At 37.2% G+C, this 12,018-nt stretch overlaps 1 protein-coding gene across 1 annotated transcript in view; it reads right to left on the reverse strand.

Annotated features, from left to right (window-relative positions):
• Nucleotides 1-285: 285 nt before the first annotated feature.
• The window catches only part of iqck (IQ motif containing K), a 21,110-nt gene continuing 9,377 nt past the window's right edge, over nt 286-12,018 (reverse strand). Inside the window, exons 8-9 of the mRNA XM_015387048.1 lie at nt 9,226-9,337; nt 286-2,132 (exon numbers count right to left, since the gene is read on the reverse strand). Coding sequence (XP_015242534.1) covers nt 2,095-2,132; nt 9,226-9,337 — 150 coding nt within the window. The 3' untranslated portion in view covers nt 286-2,094. The remainder of the gene's footprint in view (nt 2,133-9,225; nt 9,338-12,018) is intronic.

Raw genomic sequence — 12,018 nt, forward strand, 5'->3', positions numbered from 1 at the left:
ATACTTTTCTCAAAGTTAAGTTAGCTTTTCACTTTCTCATTTGAATTTTATCTGCTAACCTCCATAGTAAATGCTGAGATGTCTAAAAAACATTGAAACACAGGAAAATATAAATGGTAAATCCATGATTTAAGATGCATTGCATTTATTCAGTGTAAAAAAAAGTACCACAATAAGAAATAATGTCACCTGAGCTACAATTAGCAATTTAATAATCTCTAAAAACTAAATAAATCCAGTATTTTTAAGTTTTTTATACGTCATTAAGAAGTCAAAGTGATCACCTGCTTTTTAGTAGTTTATTAATAACTTGTTTCTATGGTAAAAACATGAAGGAATAATTTTTCCTTTACAGATGCATTCTTAAGGCAGAATATAAATAAAAAAGATATCAGCCCATCCTAGCTCTTCCACATTTACAGACAGAATAATTAAAATGTTTAAAACATCTGAAACTTTGATGAACAAAACAATGGTCCAAGTTTATCTTCTACAGCCCTCATTTCAAGCTGTTTAAAATATCATTGTGTTTTAGAAGATAAGTTGTTTGGAGTATGAATTAATTTGCAATATATTATTCGTTTTTTTTCCCCTTATACCTGTACACAGTAATTATAAAGCAAATGTCAACCTCTTGCCTGGTAGAACTATCCACTCGTGTAGCAATGTCATTCCTTGTGCCGCTTTATATCTAGCCCTTTTGGATCTAGTTTCAGACTGATCCACTGCTACCAGACTTTGTGGAGCTCAGTCTGGTATCAGATATCCCCAGAATAAAATGGAGCATTTTTAATCAGCTTACCCTGTAGCAGCTATCTATTGCCTGCATTAAGATGAATGTTGACCCTCTAAAGACCACACTTTATAGACATGAAAGAAGGCAAAGATCAAGGGATACTCCAATCATACGGCCGCAGAGCATCCTCTCAGGTACGATCAGTTTGCTGGAAACTGGAAACAAGGGGCGCACTTAGTATTTCAGCTTTATTTGTAGTCATGACAGGAGGCCTAGAGCCGAGACAATTTAGTGTAGCCGGAAGGAGATCAAAGAAGTACAAAGTCGGTTAAGCATCACGTAGGATTTTACATTTCCAAATGAAATGTCATAAAGTCGCCACGGCTGAGCCATAAAAAAGTGAGATGATTTTTAGTTCCATAATACAAAAGAAGACGCATCATGCTGGAGACAAAAAGTAAAAATCATATATTATTATATATGATTAGAAACTTCAAGCTACAAAGCAAATTCATTTTACAGTGAAGTCAATAGATTTGCTGTTAATTTGGATTTATACGTTGTTAAATGTATATCACTGAAAAAGGAAAACATACTAATTCTATGTTTAAAAAAACTGAGTATTTAAGGACAGTAATTAATATGATCTGTCAGATAGTGGCCAGTCTTCCACGTGTTTAAAAAAGTTTTGCTTCTCTGATTCTGACTGGGATATTCTCTTTCCCAGTAAACAGGAAAGAAAGTGCAGCTGTGAAGGCCAAGTCCTTCCTCACTCGAGCTTTAATTGTCTACTGGAAAAGAGCTGACCTCTTTTTATCATATTGTTTGCTACAATAAAAAAAAGAAAAACAGAAGAAGGAAATACTGTTGTTCTCTGGTGGAAGATCAACTGGAGGAGCCAAAAGAAAATATCAGGTCTGTTACAAGAGGTTTCCCCCTCTGACACCATTATGGAAAGTAATGTTATATGGGGGGTATCATGGAGTGAGACAAATGGAGGCTCAACAAGGCAAAGGGGAGCAATAAAATGATTAGACATAGATCATATCATATATCCCTCCCTGACTCTGTAGGCCTTTGGATAGCTTGTTTGGCTGATAATTTCTGACAGTTTAAAGTCAGGGTAACAAAGTTTAATCACCCTTTAAGATAATAAAACATAAAGTAAAAAAATATACAAAAATGCAAAAAGTGTTCAAGTGTTGTTGTTTTTCACAGCGTTAGACAGAGCGAGGAAGTTAGTCATGTCAAAGATGTTTCCGTTTCCTTCCACAGCCTGTTGGTCAGTCTCTCATCGGCCAGTGAGGTTGTCTGGCTGGTGTGGACTATACCCAACCCAAGGACAGAGACTGATCCGGTTAAGGGCTTTCTTCTACATCTGTCATGGTCAAACCAACTGGAAAAAATAAAATGAAGGTATTTTGTTTTTAGAGAACACAATTATAGATTTCCACAGCAACAAAACTAAGGCATTATGCAAAGGCATTTTCTAGGTTAAAAAAAAAAAAATATGGCCAAAATATAGACTTGGTTGAATAGTTTTTCACAACACTAATGCTTCCAGCAGCCATATTGGATGTTGAATGTTCAGGGAATGCACTACATAATTCGCTTTTTAGCTTTGATGGGCTTTTTATTTTTGATTGTTTGAGGATATTAAAGAGCCACCCTCTGAGTACATTTTAGATCAGATCCATGCTTCATATGTAGGGATATGGACATGCTTGTTGGTTCTAATCCGCTTCTATTTACATGTATCTGGTTTTTCTGTTGCAATCTCTGTTCTTGACCGATTATACTGCAAAGGGATTGGCAAACACCACAAAATAATTACACCAATTAATTTAGATCACTTTCATGACAAACTGTAAATAATAAACTCTGTGCTCAGTGATTTACTAGTATAGTAATAGAAGCTTCTGAAATTAGTCCAGTGCTGAAAATGTTCTCACTGCTTAATACTCCACATGGGACCATTATTATACAAAAACTCAGTCACATAGCAAATGGACACATCTACGAAGTGGTAAATTACAAAGCGGGGTCACTAGATGATGAAACACACAATGCATTGAGGGCATCAACCTTTTGCTGAGTCAACAGCGGTACCCCTCAAAACTTTATGAGGGACCTTCTCTGAAAGAGTTTTTATGTCCAGGAAGATGCACCCAAGCCTATCATCACCAAGGTATATGCAAAGCATCAGACACTATGGTTTAAAAACCCCTGACTTTGGACTCAGAACAATAAATACATCTTGATTGCAATGAGGAATCTGGACATGGTGAGTAATTATCAGGTGAGCAACTAACTCTCTTTTCACGGCATTCAGTTAAGTTTTGGTCAGGGAAGATTCATGGAGACAGTTTAGGGAAGCCCCCTTCCAGTTTCAATATGACCACGCACCATTGCATTAAGTAAGGTCCCCAGAAACAAGGAATGAGCAAGTATGATAAGAATTACAGGAGCAACTGTAAAACAGGCCTTCATCATCCAACATCAGTGTCTAACCTCTAAAACATTTTTTCATAAATAGTCAGAAACCTCTGTAAGGCAGGGCCAACATCCTTAAACCTGTTGTATCAAGAAGTGGATATCCATTTAATGAGTGAGTGTGAAAATATATGGCAGTATAGTGACAGTTGGCAGTAACGTAAATATTAATGCTATATTGTTAAATGTTAAAGAGCTTAGAGACAAAATACAAAGAAACTGATTTGATTAATCTTACATGTACACTAAAACTCTGTTTCTGGAAATATTGGGCAATGATCACACATTCCGTAAAAGTTTAAACACAATCCACTGGATTTGGTTTCCAAGGTTTGAAGATGTTGTTTAGAACCTATTTGATGAAGTAAAGTAAAATTCTTTGCCTAAACAAAAAAGCTTGTTCTGAATGTAAACATTAAACCAAAGACAGTTGTGTGTTGATGCATTTAGCGCTAACAGCTGCATCTGTTCATGGTGCTGTAACCCTTGAACCTTTTAACATATGAGTCTGTGTCTGCTGTTTGCTCTTTATTGTTGTTTTTAGCTTCTGTCTCAGGCTACCTCTGAATTCAGACCAAAAATGTTTACTCCTCAGGTCAGATAAGGTAAATGCAGCCGTTTCTGGTTCCATACACAAGTGTGGGGTCATCCCTAAATAGTTTTGCTCACACTGCTTGTCGCAGAAACAAACACGGTGCAATTATCTGTCAGAACCTTCATCCAAAACAACACATAGTATAACCACTTCTCTTCATCCCTTCCCTTCTTCCTTTCACAACACATATTTCTGCTTCACTTCTCTTCTAATATCTGACTCCTTTCCTAGACCAGTTCAGATTCTTTAAAATAGGTCAAAATATAATTTCCATTTAGGATGATGGTTTGGGTAGACTTTTTTCTTTTCTGCAGTCACACAGTGTGCTGCACATGCACACACCCCCAGGCCCCCAGCTTTTATGTCAGGTCAGCAGCAGCAGCAGTGAGGCTGAGGCACCACAGCACAGGAATTGTGTTGGCCTGCCGTGGCTGCAGTGAGCCCTTTTGTTATGTGGAATGTGTTAGTGTTGAGACAAACAGACACAGTGGTGTAAGAAACACAAGCAGGAATGTAATCATGATGAGATTTAATGTGCATGTTTGAAAGGCTGTATACAATGGTGCATCAACAATAGGAAAAAGCAGGGGGGGATGTAATGATTGAAGGTGTGGTTTAAGTTTTTTTCATTTAAAAAAAAAAAAAAAGTAGTTAATATCTTCCTCACAGCATATAAATCCTATGGTGTCTTTAGCTGTATAGGTCTAGATTAATATGTCTAGGAGATGAAAACTGAATCCAAGCAGACTTTGAACCTTAAGAAAAAAAAACCATGATGGTGTTTGGTGGATATTAACACAAAATATGATTATTCTCCACCAAAAAATAATCTCCCCCTCAAAAAAAAAGGATGAAAGACAGACATGATGATGGTTTAAAAATCACATTCATTAACTGCTATCAGTGCTAGTGCAAAGTGCAAGTAAAATCAATGCTGTGTTTTACAAAGTGAACCCAATTCCCTCTAATTTACTAAATATGACTGTATACTTGTAATGCCACAGATTTATGCTATCTCCTCCTGATAGAAGCATTTGTACTTAGCTATAACTTTTATAATCTTACGAACTATGGCTACAGCAATGCAAATAAGAAAATGTCCAAGAACAAATCCATCAAGGACAGATTTAGATTCATTTGATAGGCTATACTTGTTGGAAGGTATGTACTAAAACTGCTGAATGCTGAAGTTAAATCCATAAGTGGTTCAACAAAATATTAGTTTAAGGGTGCAAACACTTTTGCAAAGAGAACTGTAGGGGCTGTACTTTTTTTTTTACATATGTAGTTTGAGTATAATGATATCTAATGTAGAATTTTAGACTCCTGTTAAGATAAACCATAACATTAGAAATTAGATGAGTTCAATTAAATGATAATCCTACCAATAATATATGAGATGTTAGTAAGGCAGACACCCTACCTAATTAGCAAGCTAATTTGTACCTGTTTCTTTCATAATACTCTACAAAAAGAAGATCAGACTTATAGATAAGTTTCAATCAGCTTTTTCTAATGCGCATCTTGGCTTTTGTGAAAAAGGGTTAATCAGCAAAACTGAAGATGGAAACATTGGTCATTTCAAAATTCACAAAAAGACAAGTATGGACTTGTGTTCACGCCAAGTACGTTCTTGGCAAGAATACAGTAAATATGGACTCGGGGAGAACGGAAGGAACCAGAACAAATATTTGTCAATTGGAACAGAAGCTTATGCATGAAATCACCATACGACCCGCATTTCACATCATAGTATTAATAGTCTCTAGATAATAATAAATTATTACTTTTTAATTTACAAACCAACTGAACATTTTGCAGCCTCTTCCTCCAGTTTACTGCAGCCATGCTAATGACACAATGTGGACCACAATGTATGACAACATTACGCTTTGGTGCTTGGTTAATTTGCTTTAAACTAAATGTAAATACCCAAAATCGATTTAATCAACTTATGAAAAACTATAGTTTAATGGCATATAAGACTTAAATATGGTCCATCTGATTAACAAATATTGTCCAATTAAAAGGAATTTATTTCAGAGTCGTAGTGTTACCTTCTACCACTAGAGGGCTCTTCTCAGTCAGAGCCTCACTGGTACATGCAAGAGAAGTAATGACCGAGTGGAGGAATGATAGAACAGAACCATGAATCCAATCTTTGATTATTATTAATAGTAAATGGCGACAAGGATGCAGTTTATTCAGTTCTCTTTGTAAATATAAAGACTATAAGGACAATTAGGTTACATTAAGTTATCCTCCAAATAGCTGTCATTTAGCTGTGCTGCATAGCAGAGCATCGTCAACTTCTCTGCTGCGCTGAGAAGGTGAAGATATAATGATGGAAAAGTGGAGGGGTTTATGCAAAACATTTGTTATGTGATAGAAATAGACATGAGAGCAATTAGCACAGTAAATGGAGAAGGCTTTTATGTGATAATGCACTTCATGAGCAAAGTTTTATCATTCATCTGACAGCAACCAATGCCACCTGTTAAAGTGACATCCTAGTTGTTAGGGCATAGAGCTTGGAATCCTGAGATTGTGAGTTAGAAACCCACTCTCAGAGACTGCCACTCTGGGTCTCTAAGCAAGACCCTTAAACTCCAATTGCTCCCCGGGCGCCCCACAGTGGCAGCCCACTGCTCCCCAAGGGGATGGGTTTAATGCTGAGATAAAATTCTCCTATGTGAGATCAATAAAGTTTAATTATTATTATAAAGTTGTTGCTAACATTACAAATTCTTTCCCACCACTGATTTTAGAATACAAAGCTACAGTCCACGTCACTGAAAATAATAGGCAGTCTGATGTCATAAATGTTGGAAAGCTTAGAGTCATAGAGAAACACCTGTTCCAACCGTTGCATTTCCGAATTCCCCCGAGTGGTGCTCTAATTTACACAAGTGAATAAAGTGAATGTGATTGGTTGTTTATCAAGGGGGCGGGCTTGTTGTAGCGCAAGGTTTGCAAGCTATTTGGTAGTGACCGGTTTGTCAGATAACGAAAAAAAACAAACAGATTTTAAGACAGGATTTTTTTAATATAAATTTTCTAACTTTTGGGACAATATCGTCTGATAAAGAGTACATTTATGTACATGTCTAAGCCAAAATTATTTGACATTTAACTTCCCTATGACTTTAAGTGTTTCTCATAAGGGTCCAAAGATTAAAAGTAATACAGAATATTGATAATAAAAAAATAATAAAAATCATCATCATCTATGATGAGAAAATCGCCACATAAGGTCCGGTTTTTGATAAGAAAAGTTAGCTGGTCATAGATAATGCTTAGCATTTTGACTTCCTAATATTATTTCCACAGTTGTTAGCCTGCAATATTTGGTATGTTTCTTTACATCGTCTTCTTACCTACAAGACAAAAGTGTCCACATCTTTGTATGACTCAATTTGAGACAGGGACAGCTGATGAAGTCTCACAAGCGCTCCTTGCCTGTTAGCTAATGACGTACTGAGTAGACCGTTATTATGCCTCATAGAGTCCTGCTGTTATTGGTTAAGACCATGTGGGCTGTTTGGCTTTGTAGCCAATTAAATGAGGTGTCAAAAAAGGCTAGACATGGCTGGGTTGCATAAAGCAGAGCCATGTTACCGGCTTGCGTAAGAGTCAAAGACACAGATGAGAGTGGATCAATGCGCGCAGTTCGACGCTGGATAATAACTTTATTGAAGTTTGGACACTGATTTTGTTTTATCACAATGCCTAAGGCCAAAAAAAAACAAAACACAATACAGAAAAGGCACTGGGGTTATTTTAGCTTGAAAAGCAGCAGTTTCACTATTTTTTATACATCTTTATGCTATTGTAGGTTTATAAATGTTATATTTTGGTATGTACACTGACTCTGAAAAAAAAAAGTGGAAAATACTTCATTCATAAAAGTTTTGTGGCCATCACAATGCTTCAGTGTTATTCTATTGGTCAAATAGTTGAGTAAAAGCATTTGGCACAATTTGAGAGATTTGGAGAAGGTGGTAAAACCAAACATTCAAAGCCCCACAGCTCTGGAACTGTTGTAGCTAGAGGTCTGAAATGTTCTGCATTTTTGGTTGACATGATGTAGAACAAATGTAATAAAATGTGACATGCCCATTCTCAAGCATGTCTTTATTACTGCTGTTCAAAAAAGACCTATTATTTTCAATAATAATAAAAAGAGCTATGAGTCAAGTTTGAACTGGTGCAGCTTGTGTTGTGTTTTACTCACCCAATTTTCTTTTATATTTCAGAAACTAGAAGGTGTTTGCTTTCAAATGATGTTTCACACATGTAATTTGGGCTTACAGTTCCTCAGTTATTTCGTTTTCCATTGGGTATGCAAAATAGGCGAGGACACTACTTCAAAATGAGGTGGGTGTTAGTGAGGTTTTTATTGACAGCTGTCATATAGCGAGGATTTCTGATATTTTGTCTTCTTATTTGTAAAAATAGAAGAACAAAAAGCTAACATTAATTACAAAAGAGCTGTTTTAAATGAAATTTCTTTTTGTTAACATTTTACAGTATACAAAATGGCAAAATACATCTAGTCTAAATCTAAAAGAAGCTCACCTTTTTTCATGTGCAAATTCCAAAGGGTAAAGTTTAGTCTTTATTCTTAAAGCCTAATGCTAGTACCTCACATTAGACACAGATATGCATTCTCAGCTGCTGTGCTTCATCCTTTATGTGTGCGGAGCAGAACTCTTAAACACTCACATAGTTCTCCATGTCTCTGTCTTAATCTCTGTGTAACTCCTCTCTTTCTTCCCATGTACCCCCCAGCCCCCACACTCTGCCTCCTCCATCGCACAAACCCACCCCAAGCCCTGCAGATATTCTCATTCTTTTCCATGCCATGTCTTTATCTCTGCCGCTGGCCTAATTTTTCACTACTGTATGCTGCTCCTGAAAGAACCCTCGTTTCGGCTTTGACATCAAAGCCATGTTAAGATGACTACTGTATCAATGCGGCAATTTAGGTGCGTGAGTATATGTGGTGCACGAGGTTGACAGTATTATATAAGCATGTCTTTGCATAATGCATTTACCAATGCTTCCAAATAAACAACCACTGCTGTCAAAGACAACAGTAGTAATATATTTCCTAAGCACTGCTAGCCTGTGTTTGAAAGTGAGCATGTGTTGTAGCATTTGTTACAGCTCAGGCCTATTTTTCCAAACAAAAGTGCTATTTTTTATTTATAGTTTATTTTTATGACCAGTGTGTAAATTGAGTTTGGATTATTTTAAACGTTAGGTTAATGCTGAAAATTGTTGGGTTAGGTTTAGGTTCAGAGCAAGGCTATAGAAACAAATGGAAATAACTGGAAGGCAATGCAAAGTCTTTGTATGGATAAAAGCCCATTAAATGTGTGTTTTTGTGTTTGTATACCTCTGGTCTCTTGTCGGGTCCAAAAAAATGCAACCGTTTTGGCAATGTCACGACTCTCCCTCAGCTCCCTTTGCCATCGCCGTAATTCCTGCACATCTGGCCGTACTCTGACCTAAAAAATCAAGTGTATTAATGTAAGCAAATGTCATAAACATATTTAAGACACATTTTATTACTCATTGTTTAATAATATGTGTGTGTATTCGTGTATTACTGTCATTCATATAGAATTTAATGATATAACATTTTAACTAGTTCATATTTTATTAATGCAGAATTTTTGTAATTAATTCTGTCTCCTACTTTAATACATGTGTCCCTCTTAAGATCTATGTGTTCCACAAGGGTTAATGTATGCCCCATTTTGGTTCCTTCCCCACAAATTAAAGTAATTCAAAATACCTCAATACAATATTCATATTCATAATCAACTTTTACAATACAACCTTTAGTTGCATCTAAAATGAAAATAAAAATACAACTAAAGGAGCAAGAGGGAGCTTTAACTCCCACCTCCAGGAGAGCTTTGAACACGTTCCGAGGAAGGTGGGGGACATTGAGTCTGAGTGGACCCGGTGTCAAAGCCTGGTCCGAGGGTTGGACTCTGCCAAGGTTGCTCTTTGTAACAGATTCTGTTCATAACTTTTCTGGACAGAATTTCTAGGCGCAGCCAAGGTGTTGAAGGGATCCATTTTGGTGGCCTTAGGATTGCATCTCTGTTATTCACAGATCATGAGGTTCTATTAGTTTTATAAGGGCGTGAGCTACACTTCTCACTGGAGCGGTTCTTTGCCGAGTGTGAAGCAGCCGGGATGAGGATCATTGCCTCCAAATGACCTGACCCGGATAACCGGAAGAAGATGGATGGATGGATGGATGGATGGATGGATGGATGGATGGATGGATGGATGGATGGATGGATGGATGGATGGATGGATGGATGGATNTGGATGGATGGATGGATGGATGGATGGATGGATGGATGGATGGATGGATGGATGGATGGATGGATGGATGGATGGATGGATGGAAAGTGACAGTCATTTAAGAGGATGGTAAAATAAAAAAAGATGGTAAAAATTTTTTTTCACATTTACAACCAACTGAAAACGTGAATTTTTCTTCATGTCTTTGTTAAATGATATTAATATGAATGCCTTGTGTGTCCTACTGTAACGACTGGCTGCATATAATGCACTCTGTAGCTTCAGCAGGCTCAGTCACTTTGCAATTAATACAATTCCTCCAATATAAATAAAACCACATGTTGCTCTTTATTTCAATCTACTTAATTTCAAATTCACTCTATTCCTACTCTGTCTTCTTTATTACGCTACAGACCATACTAACAAAGTATTTAATATCTCTAAAAATAGTTATCTCTTTGAAAGTATTTCATGCTAAATGTATTTTGGAAAACATTCCAAATGCTTTCATGTATTTAAAGTGGAGTGAGATTTTTTTAAACCCTCACATAGCTGTTTTGTTTTTGCCAAAAAATGTTTTCTAAATGATAATTTTGTTTTCAAGAAAACATATGCAGTCATATCTGCCGCTGTGCATAAACTTCTTGTCAAACCATCAATTAAAGACATTACATACTCAGTTTCAGTAGCTATTCTCATACCTCCCAGACCAATATGTGAAGAAATACTTCAAAAAGAACCTATCTGACAACAGGAAGTCACAAAATGTCAACCATTGTGCCTGGATCCAAATGAGTCGGATTTTCAAGGGAATTTTTAAGGCTTTGAGATGCACAGCACAGTTAGAGCCATTATCACAGATTTTGATAAGTACACCAAAACTCATTTTCAAATTTTTTGTTTTTTTTATTGGCCAAGACTCTTTGAAATGAGGGCGTTTAAATTCCTTACACAGGCAGCTGTGTAGTTTTACAAAGCAGTTTGTTATTTAGTGAGCTAACTGTTAAACTGCATGTGCGAGCACAACTGTGTCAGTATTGTGTGGCTGGCTAAATGGGTGAAATTCATGCAGTCTCATTGTCATGAAACAGGCTTTGATGCCCCTCTAAACTCCAGTTGTTGTTGGGATGACTCATTCTTTTGTTTTTGAAGGAAACCCCTGCAGTTGTTTTGTGTTGGGTGTGGGCTGCTGGGTTTATGGAGAGATCGACTGAATGTTTGCTGTTTAAGATAAAAAGAAAATCTCCCTGCAGGGCTGAATTGCCTTTTCTGCTCCTACTAAAACAGCCTTCTCTTTCTTTCACCTTAAGAAATTTCCTTTATTGAATCTCCCTCCCTTCAGTTCCTCGATGTCTCCTAACAACACTTCAGACCCTCTTGAGATTCTCCACACATATGTTTCACCCCTTTTTGTCCACCTCTGTCCTCTCTGTTTTTCATTCTCCACATCTCCACTCACCCATCCTGCTCCTCAGCTTCCAATGAGCCTCAACATCCTCTGAAGAGTCTGCTTGAGGAGCCACAATAGTGTTTCTACTAAGGTGTGTGAAAGCAGGCCTGTTATATAAGGCTAGCCATGGGGCTGACGAATTGGTAAAACCAGTGAGCTTCAGCGGTTAATTCAGTGGGTGTCATGGTGCTGCAGCGGGCCCTGTCCTGATGGGAGCAAACCATAGAAATGGAAATGAGGGGCGAGGGTCAGGACGGGTGGGGGGTTGGAGCCGCTTGTGTTTGCTCACCACTGCTTGTTTTCTCTATGTGAGGGACTGAATGTCAATTTTTCACTGGAATCTTCAATAAATCCTTCACCTTGTTATTGTGCTTCTGCTGTTACCTGAATCGGTCATGAAAAAAAAAATTGCAGCTG

The sequence above is a fragment of the Cyprinodon variegatus genome, unplaced genomic scaffold, assembly GCF_000732505.1.
Source record: "Cyprinodon variegatus isolate N-32 unplaced genomic scaffold, C_variegatus-1.0 Scaffold384, whole genome shotgun sequence".
In the NCBI taxonomy this organism is placed as follows: Eukaryota; Metazoa; Chordata; class Actinopteri; order Cyprinodontiformes; family Cyprinodontidae; genus Cyprinodon; species Cyprinodon variegatus.